Source organism: Sus scrofa, chromosome X (assembly GCF_054392235.1).
Source record: "Sus scrofa isolate SSC_HxYL_T2T_F1_AM1 chromosome X, Sscrofa_HxYL_maternal_Yorkshire_Landrace_v2.0, whole genome shotgun sequence".
Taxonomy (NCBI): domain Eukaryota; kingdom Metazoa; phylum Chordata; class Mammalia; order Artiodactyla; family Suidae; genus Sus; species Sus scrofa.
Window position 1 is genome coordinate 94,732,702 of NC_139401.1, and position 28,000 is coordinate 94,760,701.

Consider the following 28,000-nt stretch of genomic DNA (forward strand, 5'->3'; position numbering starts at 1 on the left):
CTTTAGTCATTGGATTTATTGACTTTCAATTTTGAACATCATTTTTTAGGAAGGGAGGGAGTGTAGGGAGGGAGAAAGATGAGAGAGAGAGAGAGTTTGGACACACATAGTTAAATATTCTAGGTCCAGAGAAAAGGACAAGACGTTTAAGAGATCATTTGATCACCTCTGTGTTCCAGCTGTTTAGCCCTGCACTTTATTTTATTTATTTTATTTTTTAAGGCTGCACCGGCGGCTTATGGAAGTTCCCAGGCTAAGGGTCAAATCAGAGCTGCAGCTGCCAGCCTACGCCACAGCCACAGCGACACAGGATCCAAGCCACATCTATGACTTACACCACAGCTCACGGCAAAGCTGGATCCTTTACTCACTGAGCAAGGCCAGGGACTGAACCCAAGTCCTCATGGACACTATTCTGGTTGGTTACCACTGAGCCACAACGGGAACTCCCTATCCCTGCAATTTAATCACCCCCTTTTCAGGTCCTCACAGTTGGGTTATTCAAAGGATTCAGGGTATCCAGGTCCATGCTTCCTCTTGTCCCAGTGGTATTTCAGGCCTGAGATGGGCTCTTCCATGCTCTCTCTATTCTGACATTTCTGGTAGCTTCAACTGACTGCTCTCCCTCCATACTGTGGAAGGAGAAGGGAAGCAAGAAAAGGGTTAAGAAATAACTCCAACTTATGGTTTTCTAATTGCTACAACTCCATCCTGAGACTGGCCAGGTCAACGTTTGTCCAGGATAGGGGTCCTCTATACCTATCTTCTTCCCAGACACCTCAAAGCCTGTGTTATCCCAGATAAGGTTGCATGGCAGTATTATTTCCTCATTGAAAGGAGGTGAAGGAGCAAGTTGAAAATGAGGGGTCCTGGGAAATAAAGAGACTTCGGAGAAAAAGAAGAAACAAATGAAATCCCAACCAACAGAAGACTCTCTGAGGAGAGTTTCTGTATACTCTCCTCCTGGGTCCTACTTCCTTGGAGCTCGCTTTTCTTGAAAACTTTCTAGCATCATCAAATTACTTTCTTGAAGACTTAAGCATTTATCTGTCTCTCTCACCATGCCAGTGGCATGCAGAAGTACCTAGACCAGGGATCAAACCTGAGCCACAGCAGTGACAAAGATGGACCCCTAAACCCACTAGGCCACCAGGGAACTCCAGCATTTTTCTGTCTTTTTTTTTTCTTTTAACAGCTGCACCTGCAGCACCTGGAAGTTCCCAGGCTAGAGGTCAAATCAGAGCTGCAGCTGTTGGCCTGCATCACAGCCATGGCAACACCAGATCTGACCCGCATCTGTGACCTACACTGTAGCTTGCAGCAATGCCAGATCCTTAACCCACTCAGCCAGGCCAGAGATCAAACCCCCATCCTCACAGAGATAACGTTGGGTCTTTAACCTGCTGAGCCATAATGGGAACTCCAGCATTTTTCTCTTTACACTCCACAACAGTCAAACACACCCTGCCACTGTGCTAGTTAGGGAATAAAATGTTTCTGAGACCAGGAAATTTAGGTAGATTTGGAAGGGTGGTTTTTCTGAGAGTCCAAGATTCCTGACCCTATTCTGACAGGAAGCTTTAAGGCCTCTCTATTGGCTTGTTTTGCAATGCCCTACCCTGGTACAGCTGAAGCCTGTTCCAACCTTGCTGAGAGGTGGGGAATCTATCCCTTTACTTTCCTCCCACAGTCAAGGAAACCTGACTGGGTCACACAGAGCAGCACTTGTGGGTGGGAAAGACACCGTCTTTGAGCCTGGGGTAGGAGGGACAGAGGGCACAGTAAAGGCCAGGTGCCAGGTAGGAGGTGGCAGGGCAAAGACTGGTACAGATTAAGATGACAAATGCCAGAATCTAGTAGCAGTGGCCTGAATATTCTCCACTGGAAAATGGAAAAACAGAGAAGTTGCAGCCAGGGAAGAAGGTCATCCTGACTCCAGGAACATGGCCGGATCTTACTCTCATGAGAAATAGGATAGCATGGAGAAAATCTAGAATGGGGTAGATAAGCCTTCTTTCTAAGCACAGCCACCATTGGCGCCATGCGCTGTGGACCCATATAGCTTTGGGATTGGCTGTTAAACTGGGTGGGAGGTCAGGAAGGAACAGTCCAAGCCCTTGATGGAATCTAATGGAAGGGGAAAGCCCACTCAGGAGGAAGCAGGAAGCCAACAGCTGGACTCTTTAGCTCCTGTTCACAGTGCCTGGTGGATATCTTCTGACCGTAGCACTTTATAGACGACCCAGTAGAAGATGTTGAAGATGAGGAAAGTGAAAGGGAAGACAGCCCGGGAGATGGTGTCAATCCTCTTGGCCTGGTCCACGTAGAGTTTCCGCAGGGTTTCTCCTTCCCTTAGAAGAGGGACTGGAGGTTGAGGGCTATAAATTCCAGAGCCTTCTATTGGAACTCCATCTCTTGCCTGCAGGCAGTGGCCCAGGCCATAGCCACGGAAATAAAAGCGACTTTCTCGGATGATATCTTTCTCCTGGAATGACGTAGAAGAAAAGGCAGAATTTGAGATCACAACTCTAAGGCAGAGAAATAGAGCCCAGGCCACACATCATATCTCTGCAGACAGGATGGCTGTGTACACAGGCCCATTGTGTGCTTATTTTATGGTCACGAAACCACTCATGAGATAGATGTATGCTAGGCAGCTATACGTGGTATGTATGATATGTTATGATTCCATTTGCAGATAAGCTCCGAGCTGCCTTTTTAAAATGCATAGCATCCTTTATAGACATCTAAAACCCCGTGAAGTGCCAACTCACTGTGCGAGGAACATCTCAATGTCAAGTTCTCTCTGGTAATAAACAGAATAAACAGAACAATGAAACCTTTAGAAAGAACAGCTGAGATATTTAGACTTGGGAACTTGACTTTAATGACTTCCAGAAGCTGCAGAATTAATTCTCCTTGTACATACTGTCTTTAAAAAAGGTTTATCTTGACTCAAAGCTGAAAATTCCAAAAGTTTCGAATAACCTAGTGGGTTATCCGAATTAGGGTAGAGCTGATTATGCAACTGCAGATACATAAGCTTCTCTGCAAATCAGTGGGTTTTGACATAGGGGTCAGTACATCCTGGGTAACATTTATTACCCAATACACATTCCATTGATGTACAACCCATGCATTCTGATGAACATTAACACTGAGGAGGTAAATTTGATATAAGCATTAAGTAAAGTAGCAGACTACACAATGTTCATTTGTCTAACTGACAGCCTGAAGTAGCTCTAACACACCTGAGAGCCAGAGGGTAAGGCCAGAAAGAAAGAGAAGGGGGTAGTGTTAAAGGGAGAGGGAGAGGAAACCAAAGCCCCTGAGTGATCAATAGGACTTTACTCCATTCAGAGCCCCACTCAGAGTCTATTTACTCTTAGTTTCTAGACAACCCAAACTTGCCCAATTTGACCTACTTCTAAAGGACACACTGCCATCAGAAGGGGTGGTTCACAGCCTGGACATTAGACAGAGGACAGGTAAGTATATAACAGAACCTAGAAATACTTCATTCAAAGATGGTTATGGTATTTTATTTTTAATCTTTCATTAGCATATAGTTGATTTATGATGTTGTGTCAATTTCTGCTGTACAGTATTGTGACCCAGTCATACATATACATACATTGTTTTTCTCATATTCCATCATGTTCTACCTCAAGAAATTGGACACAGTTCCCTGTGCTGTACAGTAGGACCTCATTACTTATCCATTCTAAATGTAATAGTTTGCATCTACTAACCCCAAATTCTCTGTCCATCCCCCTTCTCCCCCACCTTGGCAACCACAAGTCTGTTCCCTATGTCTGTGTGTCTGTAATAAAAATGGTTTCCATTTAAAACAGTCTTGATGTTTACAGGAGGAGAAGTTTCTGCTATGTAAGGAACAACCTGAGGTGAAATGCCCCTTTGTAGGGTGATGACAACTACCTTCTCAGTTTTCCTGGACTGAGGGCTTCCTGAGACTTGGGACTTTCAGGATTACTATCGAATAAGGTCCATGTATATGGAATGCATGTGACAAGATATGCATAAAATGTGGATAAAAAGTAGACTTTGCACACACTATGCAGTTAGAAGGACATCATAGGATATTTATAATGGTACCTCTGTAACTATAGTAACCCTTTGAAAAATGGCTTCATCAATGAGATGTTGCCGTGGTGGGTCCCAGTAGCCCTTGATTATCACAGCACTGGAAGGCCTAGCCTGTCCCTGGACATTGGGAGAGGACAAGCTCAGGTCAGAGATTTACCAGCAGATCCCATCTCTTTCCCTGCTTCCTGTGGGCTCATAATACAGAACTTGGAAGGGCATTCCTTGGTCTTGTTAACTGCTGTGTCCTCAGTACCTAGCACAGTGCTAGCATCCAGTAGGCACCCAGTAGATATTTGCTGAAGGAATGAGTGAACCAATGCGTCACATGCCTCAGAATACAGGACAGGGAATGGCTTTGTTGTCATGAAGCCAGCATCTTCTCAGGATCTCAAATTGAAGAGTCTACTCAGAAGAGGATCTTGGTTACAAAGTGCTTGACAAGGAGAAAGACCACTCCTTGTCCCATCTCTGCTCAGTGGCCTGATAGCCTTCAGCCTTCAGAACAAGTGGCATCTTTGGTGTAGGAAAGAGTCTGTCCAAGTCTGCTCACCAGGGAGCTTTGCTACCCACTCCTTGATTTTGCCAGATGCTGTGGAGAGAGTTGTATATGTGTAGGCCAGAGGCAATTCACTGTTGTACTTGTGCTTCGACCCTGAGTTGTCACAGTGGGGAAGCCTCAGCTCTTTCCTTGAAGTCATTTACATAACCTCAGTCACCATGGGCCTTGGCTCAGCTCACCTGCATTCTGTAATTCATTTTTACAATGTCCCTACATGAGAGGTTGTGCTGGACCCATTTCATTTCATTTCATTTCATTTTATTTTATTTGGTTGGTTTTTAGAGCTGTACCTGCAGCATATAGAAGTTCCCAGGCTGGGGGTCAAATCGGAGCTATAGCTGCTGGCCTACACCACAGCCATAGCAACACCAGATCCGAGCTGCGTCTGTGACCTACACTGCAGCTCATGGCAACACCAGATCCTTAACCCATTGGAGCAGGCCAGGGGTCGAACCTGAGTCCTCATGGATACTAGTTGGTTTCGTTACCTCTGAGCCACAGTTGGAACTCCTGGACCCATTTTAGAGACAAAGAACCAGAGGCAAACAAAATATTTCCCAAGTAAGTAAAAAATGAGGGGGTAAATAAAATGACTTTTTCTTCTGCTTTGCAGTTCAGAGGGCCTTAGACTCCCTGTTCCCTGCTGCTCATCCTGATCTCTCAGCTCTCCAGCCAGAGATTACAAGCATGGACTATATTTGTTGGCAAAAAGTTCTGAGAGAGCAAGTTTAATCCAATCGCTATCTCCATATCTACAGATCTAATTATTTCCCTTTTCTCCAATCCCAGTAAATCTAAAGGGGATTATTTATCAGGCCAGAAAAAGCTTTTTTACCCAAGAGAGAAAATACAGCCAATGGAAACAAGTTACCCTCGGCTCTTTTTGATTTTAACATATTGTACCATTTGGAGTTGGGGGAGAGGAGGCAGAAATGAATGCCCTGAAATCAAGGGTGGGAGCCCTAGTTTTGGGTATTACCTATTTAGGTTTAATTCTGAGGTGTGTGTGTGTGTGTGTGTGTGTGTGTGTGTGTGTGTGTGTATTGGGATGGAACAACAGAGACTTAACAAAGTTACTTCACTTTGTAACTTCCGTGGCTGTTGAAACAGAACTTTTTTGAGGTGGATATCGACTGGGGAGGGGGAGCTAGAGAGGGAAGATATTCCAAAACTAAGCTGGGGAGGGGATACACAGTGTGGGGGATAAGGTGTGGAGATAGGAAGGAGGGATAGGAATTGGGTGCTATATATTGCACTGAAGAGAGAAGATTTGAGAATGAAGGAGGGTCCTGGGGGATGATGGGAAGAGTTGAGCAGAATTCTGGGACCAAGCCCCTGAGAGGACTTGGTGATATTTTGAAATTTCTTCCATTTCTCAAGTTATTCTATTGATAATAGTAAGGCTTTTAAAATTTATTTATTTATTTATTTATTATCTTTTTAAGCCCGCAACTGAGGCATACGGAAGGTCCCAGGCTGGTGTCCATTTGGAGCTGTAACCACTGGCCTACGCCACAACCACAGCAATGCAGGACCCGAGCCACGTCTGTGACCTATACTACAGCTCACAGCAATGTCGGATCCTTAACCCACTGTACAAGGCCAGGGATCAAACCCGCATTCTCATGGCTACTAGTCGGGTTTGTTACTGCTGAGCCACAATGGGAACTCCCAATAATGGTAAGGCTTTTTCTCTTATCTTTTTTTTTCTTCTTTTTGGGTGTGCCAAAAATTTGCATGTGGAAATTCTTGGGCCAGGGATGGAACCTGCACCACAACAGCGACCCAGCAGTGACAACACAGGATCCTTAGCCAGCTGAGCCACAGGGGAGCTCCTCCCTGTCCAACTTGAAAGAGAGCCCTTGCCAATCAGCCCGCAAAGGTTGGTGGACTGGATTCCATGGCTGTTGTGTGTCCAGAACCTGGTGCTAGGGTCTGTTGAGGTTATAAAAATGGAGACAGACCCTTCCCTGTGAAGCTTATAGACTAGCTGGGAAGACCAAGCAGAAATGTCTGGGAAAAAATTAAACTGTTTTAGATCCTTACATGGAAGGACACCACTATACACTGGAGATGTTTGAGGAGAAAGGGATAAAGACGGGAGCAGAGTGAACAGCTGGCTTGCTCTTAGAACACTCCTAACTTGCTCTTGGCTAAGGAATCCCCGAAAATTATAGGAATTCTCTCTCTCCCCCAAGATGGCTCCTCTTAGACTGAAAGCTGCTTCTCTAACTGGGCCCAGAGAGAGGTTCTAGAAATGGATGAACCCTGGGTCAACTTTTTCAGCTTGCTTAGTGACCTCCAGGGTTCTGCTACATTTCCAGGGTGGCAGTGGCTTTATGGAACTGGAAAAGGGACATGACTAATGGCACAGGGTTTGGTTTTCTGGTTTTATTTACATTGATAAGAAGCCTAGCCCACTTTCAGGAAGGATCCTGATGCCAAAGTGGGGCCCAGGCTCCTGTTATAACTGCAGTAAATGAGCACTGGTTATGATGGACTTGATGATGAGATCAGGATCCACTCTACAGTACTAGGTGGGGATAGGCTGTGGACATTTGAGGTTGGAGATGTTCCCGGAAGGGGATGGGACTAGTCAACCTGGAGGAGCTCTACGGTCACTGCAGCAGTCTTCTGTTGCTGGGACACCCACACAGGCAACAATTTAGCTGCCAAAAGGACTCTGCAACTGGTTGGAAGCTGGCTCTTCTTTTCCAAGGTAGGCATTGAGAAGGCATCAGGATCAAAATTCCCATAAGGATAAGATTTAGGTACCTGCGGGCAGGTTTGACACAGCTAAAGAGGAGGTGGGGACAGTTAGCTTAGAAAGGGTGCATCTACTTTTCTTTTCCTTCTGCCAAGTCCTTATATATATATATATTTTTCTAAGCCTCAGGGAATCAATAGGAAAGGCGGTCTCTTGAAGAATGGGTCCTACTCAAGGAGATGCAGCTGCGGATCAATCCACTAGAGGGCATTTCCCAAGCCCCAACTAAAGGACTGAAGCCGGGCAAGGATTGATAAATTCCGACTAATCACTAGATGAGACAGGATCCCTGCCCTCAGTAGAAAGGGATCTTAGCAAGGGGCGTGAAATTCTGGAGGTAGTTTGTGAGATATTTTTAGTGCACACATATGGTAGGGGTACTCCAGGAGCAAATGACATAGGGGATGGGGTGTTAGGAATAGCAAAGAGCCTTAGAGCTAGAGTGGCTCCAACAGGCTAGAGCCAGTGGGCTCAGAGAAATCATTGTTTCTCCCCCCAAGACATCATATGTGCTTGCCACTTGTGTTTAGAGCCTCCAAATTAGGCAGAAAAAAAGGAGTTGGAGCTCAAGACCAGAACGCTGCGTCTGATGATTAAGCGACCAGTATGTAGCTCAGCAAAGGCTTTTAGCTTTGCTCATAATTGGGCATTTGCTTCTGTTCAGTGGCCCAGGCACCTCTGTTGTCATGACAACGTACCTAGCACCTATTGTGTGGGCAATGGTGGGGAGGAAGAACTGCCTCTGTTGTCATGACGACAAGATTTCCTACTTCATTTCCCCAGGTGATCACTCAACAATAGAAGAAATGGGGTTAACAAACAAGAGTGAGAGAGAACAGCTCATGTCCAACAACTCCAGTGCACCCAACAAAGATCAAGGCCAAGCAGTTCCCATTGAGGCTCATTGGTAATGAACCCGACTAGTACCCATGAGGATGTGGGTTCAATCCCTGGCCCTTCTCAGTGGGTTAAGGATCTGGCATTGCTGTGAGCTGTGGTGTAGGCTGGCAGCTACAGCTTCAATTCAACCCCTAGCCTGGGAACTTCCATATGCTGCAGGTGCGGCCCTAAGAAAGACAATACAATCAAATAAGATCAAGGCCAAGAAATCCAACAGCCAGAAGAAGCAAGTAGTGGTTTTTCGATTCCAGTTTAGTTATGGGGAGCCGTTTATAATGCTCCCCTAGAAAGGACTCTTGAATTGTTAAACAGCAATCAGTATATGACAACTTGAAGTACCTTCTTCCTGGGCGGAAGGAGAGCCAGGAGCAATCACTACTAACTCTCAAAGCAATCTCGTGTTAACTCACTTGATAAGGTTCTAATATTAGCTAATTTTTTTTTAGTGCTTACTATGTGCCAGGAACTCTGTCCATGTTCTTAATCACTCAACTGGGCTGCCCTACAGGAATTAATGTCTCATTGGACAGATAAAGAAGTGGAATCAAAGCAGGTGAAGTACTTAGCTTATCTGTGACCAGTCTGGGACTAGAATCCAGGGTTCCTGATTACCAGTCCAGTACTTTCAGCACAAGTTGAGTCTCGGTTTGTGGGAGGAGTAGTAGGGAGGAAGGAGTCCAAAGGAGAAAGGAAGTGGGCCCCTCCCTAGTTATACTCACCATGCGATGGCACCTCTGCCTTCTTCGAAGTCGCATGAATTCCTTATGCTGACGGGAGACAAAATTGACAGCAGCGTATTCCAGCAGGGCAGCGAACACAAAGAGCAGGCATACCGCCATCCAGATGTCAATTGCCTTCACATAGGACACCTGCAACATCCACCAATGGAACAGTCAACCTTCTTGGGGTCCTTCCATGACCTATCCAGTGGGTTGCCAGTCCATATCAACTGCCTGCTCTTCTTCAGCTTTATCCTGAATTTCTTCTGGTTTTTATTTATTTTTTTCTCATTATTATTTTTGAGGGCCCCACGTGCGGCATATGGAGGTTCCCAGGTTAGGGGTCAAATAGGAGCTGTTGCTGCCGGCCTACACCAGAGCCACAGCAATGCCAGGTCCGAGCCATGTCTGCGACCAACACCACAGCTCACGGCAATGCTGGATCCTTAACCCACTGAGCAAGGCCGGGGATTGAACCCGCAACGTCATGGTTCCTAGTCAGATTCGTTTCCACTGCGCCACCACAGTAACTCCTCTTCTGGTTTTTAAAGAAGCTTTCCCTGCTATGTCCCATTATCTGAAGGCCCATGTCAAAGAGATCTGCCTGCCCATGGTCCTTCACCTCTCTGCCCTCTCCACCCTCCACCTCCATCTTCCTTCCCTCCCCATGCTTCCTTCTTCCCTCTCTTTCTTTCTTTCTTTCTTTCTTTCTTTCTTTCTTTCTTTCTTTCTTTCTTTCTTTCTTTCTTTCTTTCTTTCTTTCTTTCTTTCTTTCTTTCTTCTTCTGATTCTTTTCTTTGAATAAATATCAATGAACATGAATGCTGTGTTTCTTTGCCCTCTGTTGTCTCCTAGGGTCATCACAGCTATGGTGGTAATTGGGCAGGGTGCTTTATTCCCAAGTGAGACGCATGAGGACATTTGAGGCCTAGAGGGGAAAAGTCTTAGCCAAGATGACCCAGTGAGAAGATGGCACTAGAGCTTGGGGATTCTGGACTTTTAATTCCGTGGTGCTGCCATTTACCTAGGCTGCAGTCTCAATAGCAGTCTAGGAGTTCCTTCCTTTCCCTCCTCCACCTCCATTCTTCCTTTGACCCTGTGATTTTTCCTGCTGTTCTTCATGAGAGGCCCTGGTGAGGATTTGAACTCAGTGGTGAGCGAGGGCCTCACCTCTCACAAGGAAGAGCGGCACAGGGCAGGGATCCCAATGGGGCACCATCCACCCCCTGCTATGGATGCTTCTGTAATTTCAAGGCACTGTTGACTTCCACCTAGCCAGTCCCTAGTGCTCGGCTCTACTACCTGCCTTGGTAGCTTTTAAGTACAGTCAGCTCTCTGTATCCACGGGTTCTGCATCTGGTGTTATGAAGGCAAAATGCAAAGGATTTGAGCATCTGCTGATTCTGGTATCTGCAGGGGCTCCTGCTGAGAGATGAGTGTACTTTCCTCTCCTATTTCTCTTGTGAAGATTGAATGCTCATCTCTCCTGAAACAGGGTTGTGGCTGGGTGGAACCAGAAGGAAAGCCAGAACTCAGGTTTATGAAGTCCTTTCACTCCTTCAACCAGACTGCCTCCCTATATAGTTTTCAGGAGCTGAGTTCACCCTATGGGGCTCCCCAGCAGGAGTAGGATTTATGACAGACAACTGCTTTCACCAGCCTCTGCTATGTTGGATAGTGAGGGTGCTACAGACTCCATGTAGGGAGTAGGTCTCACTAGAGAAATCTTCCACCCCAGTGGTTCTTAACCAGGGCTGACTCCCCCCACCCCCACCTCACCAGCGGCATTTTGAAATGTTTGCAGACATTTTTGGTGGCACAATTTTTGGGGTGGTGCTGGCAACTGGCATCTAGCAAGTAGAGGCCAGGGATGTTGCTAAACATCCTGCAGTGACAGGACACACCTCCCCCCAACATATACAACAAAGAACAATTATCTCATCCAAAATGATGATAGTGCTGAGACTGAGAAACTCTGCAATATTTCTTTTAAGGCAGTTCCACCGAGGTGGTAGTGGTGGGTTGCTAGGCAACCCTGATTAAGCATCCCTTGCTGTTCCTGCTTTGCTACTCCCTAGCACTCTGCTCTACTACCTGCTCTACTAAGAGGGCATACTATTTCATTCACCATCTCCCAGTCCCACCCGTCCCCAAGAATGTGGAGGAAGTATTACGAAAATCCATAATGAGACAATGACAAGGGAGGTCCATGAAGGGCTTTGGACCATCAAAAGAAAAGGACACCTTAAGCAGCAGGAAGAAAGTCTTGTTAATTGTAAGTGTGTTAACCTTAAATATCTCTGGAATCCATCCACTCACTATCCTGGATCATCTGAATGACTACAGCAGTTTCCTGAGTGGTCTCCCTGCATCTACGCTGGCCACGTCCAATCTCTTCTCCAAACAGCAGCCAGAGTTTTGTTTCTAAAATGTAAGTCTGATCATATCACTCCTCTGCTTACAACCCATCAGTGGCCTTCCATTACCCTTACGATGCAGTCAGTGCTCTCCTTGGCATGACATCTAGCCTCTGCCTACTTCTTCAGCTGCATCTCACCTCTTGTGATCAATGACTTGACCATGCCAAGCAATTTCAGTAGTCTCCTAAGGAGATCATCTCTCTCTGTATCGCTCCTTTATCTTGTTAACTTTTACTTAAATGCTCACTTTATTTTTTAATTTATTTTAATTAATTTATTTATTTTTTGCTTTTTAGGGCTGCACCCGCAGCATATGGAGGTTCCCAGGCTAGGGGTCGAATTGGAGCTACAGCTGCCAGCCTACACCACAGCTCATGGCAATGCCAGATCCTCAACCCACTGAGTGAGGCCAGGGATCAAACCTGAAACCTCATGGTTCCTAGTTGGATTGTTTCCGTTGCGCCACAACAGGAACTCCATAAACGCTCACTTTAGATGTCATATCCTCTGAGAAGTCTTCCCTATTATCCCAGTCTGGGTTGGTTGCCCCTAGTGTATGTGCTCAGGTCACGTCCCTCTTCTTAGTATCCATCAAATATACCTGGCTATTTCCTTCACTAGAGGTGAACTCTTCAATGGCAGGGACTATTTCTATTGTGTTCACTGTTCCTTCCCCAGTGCCTAGCTGAGTGCCCGGCACACAGTAAATATCTTTTGATTTAATGAATGAATGGATGGTTTGTATTTGTCTCTGCTAGCTTCTGTTGGCTCTCCTGGCCCTCATTGTTAACTGCTTGCCCCAAGGGCTGTGGGTCTTTTAGATCACAGTATTTTTCAAAGAATTGGGTCCCTCCTCCCTGCTGCAAATTTAGGTCTGATGTGTTAGTCTCTAGTAGAAACTTCCATTTAACTCTTCCATGAGGCACTGAGCTACCTGTAGTTGTGTAGATCAAGAGTCTGGCAAAGGGACAGTGATGGGTACCAATGGGAACCCTAACCCTCATAAAGGTAAGGAAGGAGTGGCTTCTGGGAGCATGGGAAATAGCCATCCCAGCTGAGTTTCCTTACCCGTGTGCCTCTGCTGCTCTCATCCTGGCCACTAGGGTTGTATTAGGGATGGGATTACTGTGGCTTTCAGAAGCTCCTGACCTGGCCCCACCTCTTTCCTGGGGGCTCCCATGAATTCTAATGTTGCAAAAACTCAAGAGTGAGCAGAGGCTCCCTGACTTTGTCCCTTGCTCTGTGGGGCTGGCCGATGAAGCTCCTTAGTTCTGGGTGCATGCCTACATCATTTGCTTATTGGTCAATGAGACCAAGAAAAGGCCATCAAAATTTGATGACAAGTCACCAAATACTGAACCCTGCCCCCACCCCCAAACCAAAAAACAAAAACAACCCTCCAACAAATTCTATTTTTTTTCCACATGAGGAAATAAAGTTAGCAGATGGATTGTGCTTGTTCTCAGGAGGGGACTGGAGGTAGAAGTGCTCTTGGCAAGAATAAGGCATAAATTGCAGCACCTCCCTGAGTTAGAGAAGACTTTCCTTCTTGAGTGGCAGTGGCAATAAACTAGGGCAGGGCTCTTAGGTCTGAACTACTTTTCCTTTCCTTTTTCTTTTCAGGGCCACACCTGCAGCATATGGAAGTTCCCAGCCTAGGGATCGAATAGGAGCTGTAGCTGATGGTCTACACCACAGCCACAGCAACACCAGATTGAGCCACATGTGCCGGCTACACAACTCACAGCAACGCCGGATGCTTAACCCACTGAGCGAGGCCAGGATGGAACATGCGTCCTCATGATACTAGTTGGGTTCGTTTCCACTGAGCCACAATGGGAAATCCCTGAACTACTTTTCTGCTCTGGTCTTCATACAAGGCTGCTGCCACAACCCAGCTGTCGCAGACCCACTTCGCCCTGTAGCCCTTGCCTAAGTCCAGTCTGCCTCTCAGAACCTCTTCAACATCCTTGCCCATTTAGGAAACACATTTACAGGCATACCTCAGAGCTGTTATGGGTTCGGTCCCAGATCAATGCAATAAAGCAGATGTCGTAACAAAGCGAGTCATGCAAATACTTTGGTTTCCCAAGGTGTATAAAAGTCACATTTCCACTATACTGTAGTCTGGTAATTGTGCAATAGCAGTATGTCTAAAAAAACAATGTGCATACCTTAATTAAAAATACTTTATTGCTAAAAATGCTAATCATCATCTGACAATGCAGGGTTGCCACAAACCTTCAATTTGTTAAAAAAAAAAAAACTACAGAAAACTAAAGAGCAAAAACAAAAAACAAACCAAAAAAACCCCATAGTATCTGTGAAGTGCAATAAAAAGAAGTATGCCTGCATAGGAAATGATCTTTGACAATTCCCAGGGACACTAGATACTAATCTGAGTTTTGTCACTGTTTATCCCTAGAGGGTTTAAGGACCACCTCGAAGATTTCCTTTGACTCAAAAAAAAAATTGGGAACACCACCAGGTGCTTTAGGCCTAGGTCTACCACCCAGTTCTTTCCACCTAGATACCTAACAATTATAACAATAGCTAACATTTATTGAGCGGTTTTTATGTACCAAACACTGTTCTCTGTGTTAGTACATTATCTTATTTATTTCTTGCAATAATGCTATGGAAGAGATGATATTCCCATGTTATAGGTGAGGAGACTGAGAGATTGATGGATTTGCCTAAGTTCACCATAAGTTAATGATGAGTCTGGGACCTGAAATCTACCTGACTTTAACCTCCTACTCTCAACCTCTATACGCACTCCCACTACCCCCCACCACCACTATATAGGAAATTCATAAATTCACTCTGGATGTCTGGATTACCCCCTGTTTAAGTCCTCAGTAAAAATATTTTTCTTCCTTTTTTGTATTTTTTTAAAGGGCCACTCATGTGGCATGTGGAGGTTCCCAGGCTAGGAGTCAAATCAGAGCTGCAGCTGCCGACCTATGCCACAGCCACAGCAATGCAGGATCCAAGTTGCATCTGCAACCTATACCACAGCTCATGGCAATGCCGGATCCTGGACCCACTGAGCGAGGCCAGGGATCAAACCCACGTCCTCATGGATGCTAGTCGGGTTTGTGATTGTTGGGCCACAATAAGAACTCCAAAATCTTCTTGGAGTTCCCGTCCTGGCTCAGTGGTTAACGAATCCAACTAGGAACCATGAGGTCGCGGGTTCGATCCCTGGCCTTTCTCAGTGGGTTGGGATCTGGCGTTGCTGTGAGCTGTGGTGTGGGTCGCAGATGCGGCTCGGATCCCGCATTGCTGTGGCTCTGGCGTAGGCCGGTGGCTACAGCTTCGATTCAACCCCTAGCCTGGGAACCTCCATGTGCCGCAGGAGCGGCTCAAGAAAAGGCAAAAAGACAACAAAACAAAACAAAACAAAACAAAACTCCAAAATCTTCTTAATAAGTGCTGGGAGACAGGAGATCACAGAGCCTGATTTCCATTAAAACAGAGCAAGACGGGATATGTTCGCTGTAAAATCCACAAAACTGTGTTGTTTTTGTTTCGCATTAATTTCTCTATGGCCTAGTGAAGTGCCTGGTACATAGTACCTGCTCAATAAATATCTATTGAATGAATGAATGAATGAGCTGGCTCCTAGATTTTCTCAGAGGCTCCCTGACTGTCAGGACCTTGAAGTGATGAGCTCTAAATGCCATACAGGAAGACATGAGGCAGGGAGAACCTGGGCTCAGTCCCATTGGAACAAATATCTCTGTATAATCAAAATATCACCAGGCCCTAGATGATCAGAGTCCACTGACTTTGATTTCTCTTTGTTACCTCCAAGTCTTCTCACCCCAAAAGAATGGACATTGTCTCTAGAGCTCTAATAGTGTCTGATTTCAGTTCAAAATCCTTGTGTTCCTTGGATTGTTTCTTGTGAGGCATGACCTTGAGAATGTCATTCTATCTCTCTAGGCTGTCATGCCCTCATCTGTACTATAAGGGAGTGGGGGCTTTCTACTTGCTAAGGTCCCTTGATCTTGGACCTGCTAGTATTTCCTGCTGAAAGTCAAAGGAAGTCAGTGAGTTCCCTTGGTGGCTCAGTGGTTAATGAACCCGACTAGTACCCACGAGGATGCAGGTTTTATCCCTGGCCTTGCTCAGTGGGTTAAGGATCCAGTGTTGGCTATGAGCTGTGGTGTAGGTCGCAGATGTGGCTTGGATCCTGCATTACTGTGGCTGTGATGTATATTGGCAGCTACAGTTCTGATTCGACCCCTAGCCTGGGAACTTCCATATACTTTTTAGGGTGCAGCCCTAAAAAGACCAAAAAAACCCCAAAAAAACCAAAAAACAAAGCCAGTCAGGCAATGTCTCTACATGTTCCCCAGACAGCATCCGCAACCCCAGCCTCCACACTGTTAGCCATGCTATTAGCACTAGGTTTTTGGGGAGGAGAATGCGGGTCACCTGCTCTTGTTTGATGGCTCTTCTCTATGTTAAATCCAAGGAAAATAGTGAGCAGGAAGAAACAGGGGATGAAGGGGAAGTGGGGAGCTCTATGGCAAGCAAGTTCCCTTGCATGTCTCTTCACCTTAGGCAAAGAGGCCCGGGAGCCAGAGCTCTGAGTTGTCATGGTGAGCACAGTGGTGATGCCTAGGCCCACCCGGGCAGGGGCAGCATCCATGTTGATCCAGAAGGAAACCCAGGACAGGATGACGATGAGTAGGCTGGGGATATACATCTGAATCAGATAGTAGCCCATCTGTCGTTCCAGGTGAAACTTAACCTCGATGCAGGTGAATTTCCCTGCAAGGAAAGAGGTGAGGTATCAGGCCACAGGGTCCCCAGCCTGCAGCTGAGCCTGAGAGGCAGGACAAGGGCAGCCCTATCTCTGTGGACCAGCCTCTGGGCACCTAAGCTGGGCCAGTAAATGAGCCTTTCCAAATGGCCTCAGGGAGTGCCAGATGTATGTTTGGAGGAATCTCTCAGACCAGCCATCAGAGACTTGACCCCTTGCTCTCAGCACTTTATAGTTTCCAGCAGAAGGCCTCCTCCATGACTGGGGGGAGGATTGAGAGTGGGAGGGCCCCAGAGCCACACTGTATGGGTTTGAATCCTGAATCTTCCACTCCCTAGCTGTGTAGCCTCAGTTGAAACACCTAAGCTTTTAGTTATTTATTTTGACTTTTTAGGGCCACACCTGCTGCATATGGAATTTCCCAGGCTAGGGGTTGAATTGGAGCTGCAGCTGCCCAACTATGCCACAGCCACAGCAATTCAGGATCTGAGCCGTGTCTTCGAACTACACCACGGCTTACAGCAAAGCCAGATCCTTAACCCAATGAATGGGGCCAGGGCTCAAACCCACTTCCTCATGGATACTAGTCGGGTTCACTACCACTGAGCCACGATGGGAACTCTGAAACACCTAAGTTTTTAAAGCTTCAATTTCCTTGCCTGTGAAGTAGAGTAATGACAATATCAACTCCATCACTGGGCAATGGTAGGAATTAAATGAGATAATGTATTTGAGGGGTTGAGCATGTAGGCAGCTGGTACTATTATCGGTATTAACCAAGCAATGAGCTTAGACCCCACTCAGATTGCTGCAGCCTGGCTGAAGTGTACTGAGATCCCAAAGCTCTCCGGTAATGATTCACTGAAATAAACACTGCAGGTGTCTTAAGCAAGTAAGAAGAGCCGGATAGCAAACATCTGGAAACAATGTCTGCAGGGACCAGCTCTGGACAGGGGACAGCAGGTTCCCAGGGAACATCCAGCAGCAGCATTTTAGCCACCAACAAAAAGTGCATTGGCTCCGGGCACATGTACCAATTATCACAGCTGAATCATTAGTCTTTTCTACTTGTACTTTCCCATGTTGATATAAGTACCTTGCAAGCATCCTTTTAAATGTCTGGCTAATATCCTACCAAGCAGACGTGCTATATAACTTAACTTCTGCCCTATTGGTGATATTTAGAGCAGTTCCAAATTTTTGCCACTGTAAACAATGACTAAGGAGCCCTCTTGGGGTCTAAAGTCAATATGATATTTTGGAATGGATAATTTCCAAGGAGTGGAATTCCTAGATCAATAAGTAGGGGAAAATTTTAGCTTCTAAATTTTCTTGGTGTGCCCCCTGTACCACCTGCACCAGAATCCTCAGGCTACTTGTTCAAATGCAGATTTCTGGGCATCCCTTCAAGCTTGTGTAATCAGAATCTCTGAGAGGTAGAACCCAGAAATCAATATTTTAACAGGCTCCTGAGGGAAAGAGAATGCACACCAAAGTTTGAAAACCATTGGTCTATATACAAATTGCCAGGTTTTTTCCCCCCTAAAATAGGTTATACCAATTTCCATTTCTGGAGTTCCCTGATGGCTCACTTGGTTAAGGATCTGGCACTGTCACTGCTGCGATTCAGGTTGCTGCCAGGGCATAGATTCGATCTCTAGCCCAGGATGCCATGGGCATGGCCAAAAATTCCACTTCCACCAGTATTTTCTAAATTCAGTGGTTCATTCCTCTCCCCACTACCTGCTCCCTCACATACTGGATGACATATATTCATAGGGTGACACTCAAAGCATATCAGCTCCATAGGAGGAACCTAGGATCTCCCCTCTTCAGCTTGTGGCCTCAAGGTCTCAAGGTCCTAGCTCCTCACAGCCAAATTGCCAGAGAAAATAAGGTATCAGCAGCCATTATGGAGGCTGCATGGGGAAGGTGCTAAGGCTGGAGAAGCAGTTCTTCTTCATTTCCTGGCCAACTTTTTTTTTTTTTAATTTTATGGCTGCACTTGCAGTGAATGGAAGTTCCTGGGGTCAGGGATTGAATCCAAGCCTCAGCTGTGACCTACACCACAGGTGTGGTAATGCCAGATCCTTCAATCCACCATGCAATGCCAGGGATTGAACCTGCACCTCCCCAGTGACCTGAGCCGCTGCACTCAGATCCTACCTGTGCCATGGTGGGATCTCCCCTTGGCCCACTTTCCACAACTGGGAAACTAAGCCAGTTCATGAGAGTTGGGCAGTGGGGGCAGTGGTAAGGAGATGGGGACGGTAAGCCAGCTGGTGCCTTGAGTTCTACTCTCTCCTGGTTTGGGGTCACCACTGACTACTCCCAGATGCAGATTCCTCACTTTCCCCGAAGAAGCTGGGCCCAGGATAGTGGAACATGCCTGGCACTCACTGGTATAGGTGCATTTGTTCTGTAGCATGTGATAGGGACAAGAACATGGACTTTGGGGTTAGATAGATCAGGATTTTGAGTTCTGAATAAGCCATTTATTTATAAGCCATATGACTTGGATTTAATGTCTTTAATTTTTTAATTTAATTTTTTTTTTTTTTGCTTTTTAGGGTTGCACCCATGACATATGGAAGTTCCCAGACTAAGGGTTCAATCAGAGCTATAGCTGCTGGCCTACACCACAGCCACAGCAATGCAGGATCTAAGCCACGTCTGCAACCTACACCACAGCTTACAGCAAGGCCAGATCCTTAACCCACTGAGCAAGGCCAGGGACTGAACCCACAACCTCATGGTTACTAGTCAGATTTGTTTCCGCTGCGCCACACAGGATCTCTGATTTAACCTCTTTTTTTAAAAAAAATTCTATTTATTTTCTTTTTAGGGCCGTACCTGCGGCATGTGGAAATTCCCGGGCTAGGGGTTGAATCAGAGATGCAGTTTCCAGCCTATGCCATAGCTTGTGGTAATGGCAGATCCTTAATCCACTGAGTGAGGCGAAGGATGGAACCCACATCCTCACGGACACTATGGTTCTTAACTCGCTGAGCCGCACAATGGGAGCTCCAGATTTAACTTCTTAGAACCTCAGTTTTCCTTTTCTGAAAAATGGGGCAGATCATCCCTACCATAATAAGATAAGACATACAAAGCCCTTAGCACCACATCTGACACAGATTGGCCCTCAATATAGGCTGGCTGCCTTGCCCCTTTCCCTTCCATCTGGAGGCCCTCTGTGAGGCCCACAACCAGCAAAGATCTGGGTTTTTACCTGTGTTATAGTGCTTGGTACAATAGCCTAGATCCTTCTCATCCCGCAGGATAAACTGGGGCAGAGTCAACCCCTCAGCCACTTGGACAGCAGGAGCATCTTCCAGCCACTCAAACACGAGGTCATTCATGGTGTAGCCAACTGAAAGTGACAGAGATGGCAGAGGGCTGCAGAGTGTGGGTGTTGAGTGGGGGTTGGGAGGGGTGAGAACTGGCAGGAAAGAACAGATGAGGAGTAAGCCCTGGGTTTTAGGAGCATCATGGTGATCCTGGAAAGGAAAACATTGCTGGAGAAGGCTCTTGGTCAACGGCATCGTGGGCCCAGACTAAGTGGGTAAATCCACAAGATTCCAGACTCCTCACAAGTGAGGAACTTTCTAAAGTTCTCAAGCTTCAGAAAGGCCCGAAGAGAAATTATTCTGGCAAACCTAGAAAGCACGTCAAAAGGCTTGGAAAGATGTCAAGGTACCCAGCTGGGAACCTCCTGCCGCATCTCGAACCCAGGAGAGTAAGCATGTGTACCGACCACGTGTCCTCGAGCTGAGCCAGCCTCAGAGCTGGGGCTTCTGCCACCTCACTCCAGGGAGGTAAGAGCTATTTATACCCTGCCAGTCATGCATGGGCCAATGTGCACACCACAGACGCCTAGCCAGGGCCCTGAACTGGGGCGGATTTAGAGCTAACATCCGAAAATGCCAGGTTGCTCACAGATAGCAGGAAGTTCGTGATGGCTCTTTCTGCACAGATGACTATATTCGCTATATTCATGTGTTGGGTAGACATGGGAGCAGAAACACCAAGGCTCACAATGTCCAGTGTGGGGCCCTGGCCCAGAGTAGCTGTGTGACTTTGGGCAAGTCACCTCCCCTTCTGTAAAAGGCTCCACCTGCTTTTCAGAGTCATTGTGAGGGGCAAATGAGGACCTGGCTGTGAAAGTGGTTTAGGAACTCTAAAAAGCTGACCACGCAGGACACATTCTATCCACCACTGTTATTATATGCTGGAAACAAGCCTGACAAGCCTTCTTCTTTGAGGATCAGATGTCTGCCTCCTGATCTCACAGTCTCACTTGCCCAAAAGACGGCAAAAGAGTGGACGTGGGCAGTGGTCCAGCCTTGTCATCTTTTAGCTTCTCTGCACTTGGGGCAGCCCCTGCCGTCTGGCAGCCCCTGCCTCTGGCGCCCCCTGCCCTAGGTGGCCCTTGGATGACCTTGCTACCCTGGGCACTGTCCTATACCAAGAACTGTCCTCTCCCACCTTTCTACAAAAGTGATCTGTACACACTACTGTATAGAAGGTAGATAAACAACAGGAACCTACTTGATAGCACAGGGAAATATACCCAATATCTTATAATGGAAAATAATCTGAAAAAGTTTAATATATATACATAACTGAATTCTTTTGCTGTATGCCTGAAACTAACACAACACTGTAAATCAATTATACTTCAATTACAAAACCTATCTGTGCTCAAAAGGAATCAGGGTTCAAAGACTTCCCCTGCCCTGCCAACTGTGGCTTTTTGTAGGCATCCTGAATGTCTTAAGTCAAGGGAAGTAAAGGTAGAATTACTTCAGATAGCTGTGAGAGGGAACACATCTTTGGACAGAGGAGGTACCCCTCAAATGGCCCCCCACAACCAGCACAAGCACATCTGGATGTAAGGCTGGTGCCTTCTCACTCCCTGGCCCTTTGAGGCAGCCAGACCTCCAAACCGCCCTGGCTTCTCGTCTCAGCTGTGCCAAGAGCTGCCTGTGCATGCTTGGGGAAGTCCGTCCCCACTCTGGGCCACCCTTTTCCTGTCATGGGATGGGATTAACTAGCTGGTATCTCAGGCCACCCTCTGTGATGCTCCAGGGACACTTACAGCTCTCCAGCTGCATGGTGCAGGTCTGGATGTCCATGGGGAAGTTCTTGAGGTCCATCGGGCAGGACAAAATGAGAGTCAGCCTGTCAGGGATAGGAAGAAGTGATGACGACTTACTGGGGCTCAGCACAGCACAGGGCACCCTCTTCCCACCCCTCAGCCCTGTCCAGCTTCTTCCCCTTGAGGCAAGCTCTCCTGGCCGACTGCCAGCTGCACCTGATGCTATAGAGCACGTTTCCATTCTTGAAGATGCGTAGTAACTTGTTGTCCGTGGTCACCTCGTGGAAATTAGCCCCCTTCTCATTGGCAAAGAACAGGTCTGGCTTCCAGATCGAGTCTAGCATGGAGGGATCGAGGTCCAGTGAGTCATCGGGATATTCTCGGTAGGCCAGGCGCGGGTCATTCCACTGCTGCCGCAAGAAGACATTCACCCGGTAGTCCTGGGAGGGGTCAGGGCAGAGATGGGTCCATCAGAGGCAGCGCTGTTCCAGCGGCCTCAGCAAGCCTACTTGGGCAGGAGGACCAGGAGGAGGAAGTGTTGGGAATACATCTCAGGGGCAATGGGCATTTTCCACTGGAGAGCCTGTCTTGCACTGATATGGCAAAGATGGAAAGGAAAATGGCATTTATTAAGCACTCGCTTTATGCCAGGCTCTCTGCCAAGTGCTTTCTTCATCTGCATCATCTCATTTAAATCTCACGCCAACCCGGAGATGAGGGTGCTGTTATGATCCCCATTTGACAGATGAGGAAACTGAGACAAAGAGAGATTTAAGTCATCTGCCTAAAGGTCACACAGCTATGAGATGATAGAGTCAGGGTTTAAATACAGGTTTTTCTGATCTCAAAGCCTGTGCTCTGTACCAAGAGACCTTCTAAACTTGACCATCTGCTGTAGAGGCTAGTCTGCCTTTAGTCATTAAAACCCAGAGCTGGGAAAAGGTATCCTCCCAGTGATCAATTTCAGATAGTTCATGCTTTAGCCATGATCATGAGACAGGAAGGAGACAGCAGAGGGAGGAAAGGCTTGCTATTTGGTGGGTTTCTCTCATTTGCACTAGAGCGGGAGCAGGAAGCAGGGAGATGCCTTACCATGGTAGTCTCAGTGACAGAGCCAAAACTGTTGATGAAGATGTTGCAGGTCACGTTCACTGGTGGGCCTGAGGATAGCAAAGCACAGCCATACTGGCAGGACATTCCAGGAATCCGGGAGATGTTTCCAAGACTCCCTCCCTGAGCTTGAGGCCAGAGCACTGTTAGGAGAAGGCAGTGCCTGGGACACAGGCCCATGGGCAAAGAGGAGGGGTCGCTCCTTCTGAGCTGCTAGAGTGAGCCCTGTGCCTCCAGCCTTCTGGCCCTGAGGTAGGCAACAGGGGCTGGCTCACCAGTGTGTCCCCGAAAGTAGTGGGGAGGTGGATAAGCAATGAGATCCTGCTGTATAGCACAGGAAACTATATCTAGTCACTTGTGATGGAACGTGATGGAGGATAATGTGAGAAAAAGAATGTATATATGTGTGTGTGTGTGTGTATATATATATATATATATATATATATATATATATATATATATGACTGGGTCACTTTGCTGTACAGCAGAAATTGACAGAACAATGTAAATCAACCTAACAGAAAAAATAAAAACCTAATTTAAAAAAAAGAAAAGAAAAGAATGGGGAGGGAGGGGTTCTTGTGGGATGAATGCTTCTTACCTTTAAAATTGGGCCGAATCCGGGCATCATATCCAGATGTCCGCCCCATAAGCTTGTCCAGGAAATCAGAGGGGGACATAGGCTGGGATGCCTTGATCCCAGATTTGACTTCCTCTTTTGCCAAGGCCACCCTGGACAGGAGAGATGAATTAATAAATGAGGTGGGTTGTATTTTGCCTTTATCACAGACCCTCTCTTCACCTGTTCCCACCCACTTCTGTTTGGTCTCCTCATCAGGCCAGAGGATTAGGAGATGGGTTTTTGGGTACCCGCTAGCAAAATGAGAAGAATAGAAACAACCGTAAGTCAACATGGCAGCTCACTAGTTAGTCCTAAAAGACTGCTTTCACACATATCAAATCTTTTTGCTCTCACAATTTTCAGTGTGGGAGTTCCTGTCGTGGCGCAGTGGTTAACGAATCCGACTAGGAACCATGAGGTTGCAGGTTCGGTCCTTGGCCTTGCTCAGTGGGTTACCGATCCGGCGTTGCCGTGAGCTGTGGTGTCGGTTGCAGATGCGGCTCGGATCCCGCATTGCTGTGGCTCCGGTGTAGGCTAGTGGCTACAGCTCCGATTCGACCCCCTAGCCTGGGAACCTCCATATGCCGTGGGAGCGGCCCCAAAGAAATAGCAAAAAGACAAAAAAAAAAAAAAAAAAAACAATTCTCAGTGTGATGTGTGTAGGGGGTGAAAACTGTTATTTCCATTTTGCAGGTGAGAAAACATGCTTCCAAAGGAGGAGTGATCTCTGGGGCTGTAAATTTGTGCAGCCATTGTGGAAAACAGATATTAAAAGTCAACTACCATGTGATCCGGCAATTCTACTTCTGAATATTGATCCAAAGGAAATGAGATCACTGTGTTATTTTTTTTCTTTTTAGGGCCGCACCCGTGGCATAGGGAAGTTCCCAGTCATACCAGATCCAAGTCTCAACTGCTACCTACACTACAGGTCATGGCAACGCAAGATCCTTAACCTACTGAGCAAGGCCAGGGCTCAAACTCACGCCCTCATGAATACTAGTCAGATTTCATTAGCACTGAGCCACAATGGGAATTCCAAGAACCCTATGTTGAAGAGATATCTGTACCTCTGTGTTCATAGCAGCGCTACTTAAAATAACCAAGACACAGAAACCACCCAAGTATGCACCAAGAGATGAATGGATAACAAAAATGTGGCACACACACACACACAGGAATATTACTCGGCCATAAAAAAGAATGAAAATTTGCCATTTTCAGCAAAATGGATGGACTTGGAGGGCATTATGCTAAGTGACCTAAGTCAGGCAGAGAAAGACAAATACTGTGGGATCTCACTTATATGTGGAATCTAAGAAATACTGAGATAGATAAATAGGTCAACCAACCAACCAGCCAAAAGAGGAGTGACTTTCCTAAAGTCTTGTAGTTGGTGAGTGACACAGGGTCCAGGATCAGGACTCAAACCCAAAGCTGAGGCCTCGTGCAATGCTCTCTTTCTGAAGGTGCCTTGAATTCACTCAGAGAAGAGTGACAGAAATAATGCAGCTGTGGCAGCACTTTGCGCATCTGGCCTAGCCAAGGATGGGAAGGGCTCGAGGACCATTTACATCTCTGATGGTTAACCTCAGTGGCTTGGTTTTCATGCAGATCCCTCAAGGGGCCAGGTCCCAGCTTCTGGAGAGGGCAGCTTGGCTTCTGGCATTTGCTCCAGCAGGAAGCTATGTTCTGAACTGGACCTCAGTTCAGGGCCATGGCAGCTGTAGACAGGTAAACTTGCTTTGGCGATAAAACAGGCTGGAAAGCAGGGTTCTAGGAGCTTGAGAAAGCCTCCTGGTAAAGCGGCCATGCTACCAAGGTCAACTCCCATCTTTTCTCTCTAACAGCTTGATTTCGAGGAAGGGGACCAGTGTGCTTTGGCCTCGCCTAGAGTCCAGCCCCCTTCTGCCCCAACACATTTCCTTCTAAGAGCAGCAGAGTTCCTTCCACATATTTACTTGTCTGCTTACCAGCCAACTGCTAGACCAGGGACTAGGGAGGGACTCAGCAAGAGCTTGAGGGCAGGGGTCTGCACTCAGGCCAGACTCCTGGCTGGGTCTTGTGCCTCCTGCCCCATCTTGCCATCAGCACCAATGCTAGCTCCCCCACTGCCCCTGTTGCTGCTGCGTCTTTGGGGCTGGGAGGCAGGGCGATTGCTGTCTTTCTGGGTCTGAGTCTCCTTTGAGCCAGCAGGCTCCTCTTTCTCAGTAAATCTATGCACCTGCCAGTGACTGCTAGAATAATAAAAATAGCTGAGGCATCATGCTAAACGCTGTATCTGGTATAGTTCTGCCATCACTCCTCTCAAGAAGGACCACGATTATTCTATCTTTTTTTTTTTTTTTTTTTTTTTTTGTCTTTTTGCCATTTCTTGGGCCGCTCCCGTGGCATATGGAGGTTCCCAGGCTAGGGGTCCAATCGGAGCTGTAGCCACTGGTCTACACCAGAGCCACAGCTACGCAGGATCCGAGCCGCGTCTGCAACCTACACCACAGCTCATGGCAACGCCAGATCCTTAACCCACTGAGCAAGGCCAGGGATCAAACCAATAACCTCATGGTTCCTAGTCGGATTCGTTAACCACTGAGCCACGACGGGGAACTCCCATGATTACTCTCCTTATCGAGGTGGGGAGACTAAGGCTCTGCAAGGTGGAGCAACTTGTTCAGGATCGTACAGCTTGTAAACAGTAAAGCCAAGATTCTCACCCAGAGCTATTGACTTGAAAACTAAGTCCATCTACCTTAATACCATGATGCGGACAGCCCAGGGGGGAGCTGCCAAGGAACCAAAGTGGGGCAAGGTCAGCAGCACCTGTCCCCTGACCCCTAGAGTCTTGCTTCCTTGAATTCCCTGAGCTCTTACCTTGGGAACAGAGCCCATCTTGGCCCCCAGCAGGGGCTGCCAGGGCAGGTGGCCTGAGCAGGCTCTGAAAATCCAATGAGGTGGGTGGTGGTGCTAGAGCAAGCAGAAGTCCGTGGCCTCACCATGGGGTGTCCACACTGGCCAGGTGCTGCTCCTGGCCCCGCCTGCCACCTGCCTGCTAGGAGGCCACGTGGCCCTGCATGTGAGCCAGCCAGACCTTTGCCACCATCCTCAGCCTCACTCGCATGTCACCTCTCCTGCTAGTCCCCAGATCCAGGATCCTGGGTGAGGCTGTGGGCTCCACTGTCTTGGGCCCCCACCTCCGTTGCAGCCCCTCTTTTTTGGGGCTCCCTTGTCTGCGAACCTCAGAGCAGAGTCACCGTGTGCGGCCTCTCCTTCCTCCTGTTCATCCCTGGAAATTTCCAAACCCTAGCAGGATGGGAGGTTCCAGAGCTGAAAATCTTTCTCATGTAAGGTCCTGGGGTGGGGTACCAGGAGAACTCTGATTCTGCTGCAGGGTACCTGAGTAACCTTGGCCATGCTTCCTCTAGGCCTCTGTTTCCATATGTATGATGAAGGTCTTGGACCCAAGACTTCTGAAGGGCTGGCCTTACTCTAATTAACCAAGTGGGGGGTGCTGCCACCGCAGCTTGGGCCCTGATGCAACTTCCCCTCCAGGAGGGCCACCAAGTGCCAGCTGGGTGCTCCCTTCTGCCTGCATCCTTCTATCAACTCCAGCTGAGCCGCCATTCCACTGCGGGCTGATTTTCACTCTGAAGAAGTTTACCAATCCCCCCTCCCCCCACTGCCTGCCCCCCAATGTGTCTGGCAGCAGTGAGACCGGAGGCTCCTTGGAGGCCAGCTGTCCTGGTGTGCTCCTTGAACGAGGAGGAGGAGGAGGATGCTATGGTGGTGGCGCTCACCCCTCCCCACCTTGGGAGGTGCTCTTCTGATGACCAGTTCAGCCCAAGCCACAGCCATCTTTCCTCCTCAGCTGTCTCTGTTCACCTCGACTGGCTCCCGGTCTGATGAGAAATTGGAAATGGGTTGGGGGGGCATTTACCAGGAGCCCAAAGCCCAGGAAAGGAGAGCTACTTAGTGCCTTTCCAGGGATGGCGAGAGCCAGGGGCACACAGGGTAAGGTGACAGCCAAGAATCAAGGTTGGGTCATCCCGGCTTCATTCAGATGTGGTTTGGGGCAAACCCTTGCTCCCTTAAGCCTGTTCAGTGGGCAGCTGGCAGATGTTGGTGTCATTTTTAAGGACCTGAGGCGTGTGTGGCCAAGCTGGTAGGGAGATGTGGCTGGATGGCAGGACAGAGGGCTTCCTCTGCTCCAGGAGGGCTCACTACCTCGCTCCTAGCCTGGCCCATGAAGCTCTCACTCATGCAGAAGACTTTCTTCTGGCTCTGGGGCTTTGAAACCTTTCATGAAAGGCTCCTGGGACCTGACTGGGGGAAAGTGTGCCTCCCCACCACCTCCACCTCAGAGCTTTCCAGACTGTGGGCTTTTGGCAAACTTGGAGGCAACAGTGCCAGAGCCCCTGCTGCCCCCGGCCCAGTGTTTGCATGCACCTCCTTCACACCCGACTCTGCTCACCTGAGGAGGACCTGCCCTGGCAGGGTCCAGAGGAGAAGGAAGGAGAGGGTTGCTGGGATGAGAGTTGTCATTCCGAGGGGACCCTTGGAGTCCTTTCTCAGCCTGGCCACCAAGCAGAAAGTACAGAGCCTTCGTCCTACTTGGGCCGCTTGCAAGGAACCCGAGGGGGGCTAGGAGTTGCCTGCTCGCTCTCTCTTTGTCTGTCTGTCTGTCTCTCTCCTCTTCTCTCTTCTCTGCCCTGTCGTTATCAGTCAGGGGCCAGAACTATTCCCCTGGCAGTGATCCTGACACAGATAACCCTACCGGCTCCTGCTCTGGCTCGCCTGGGGGCTCCGGAGGGCCTTAGCCTGCCGGCCCGGTGCTGAGGGAGATTCTTTTTGGGCAGCAATCACTCTCCAAACCCAGGAGAGTCTTGGAGGGGAGGGAGGAGGGAGACTGTAGGAAGACGTTTCC

The 28,000-nt window shown here is 47.8% G+C and overlaps 1 protein-coding gene across 1 annotated transcript; it reads right to left on the bottom strand.

Moving 5' to 3' along the window:
* Positions 1-27,999, bottom strand: LOC100525376 (glycine receptor subunit alpha-4). Its single transcript, XM_003135271.5, has 9 exons — positions 27,548-27,999; positions 23,062-23,192; positions 22,443-22,510; positions 21,567-21,790; positions 21,351-21,433; positions 19,482-19,622; positions 16,043-16,257; positions 9,053-9,202; positions 1-2,485 (listed from the first exon to the last, which is right to left on the bottom strand). Exons 1-9 carry the CDS (start codon positions 27,616-27,618, stop codon positions 2,195-2,197), a joined length of 1,374 nt encoding a protein of 457 aa, XP_003135319.1. The 5' UTR covers positions 27,619-27,999; the 3' UTR covers positions 1-2,194.
* Position 28,000: the final 1 nt, after the last annotated feature.

Coding starts and splice junctions, on each gene's coding strand:
- LOC100525376 (XM_003135271.5), bottom strand. CDS start 27,618: ATGACAACTCTCATCCCAGCAACCCTCTCCTTCCTTCTCCTCTGGACC. Junction 21,434..21,566: donor AACGTGCTCTATAGCATCAG/GTGCAGCTGGCA, acceptor TATCCCTGACAG/GCTGACTCTCATTTTGTCCT. Junction 16,258..19,481: donor TACCAAGCACTATAACACAG/GTAAAAACCCAG, acceptor CTTTCCTTGCAG/GGAAATTCACCTGCATCGAG.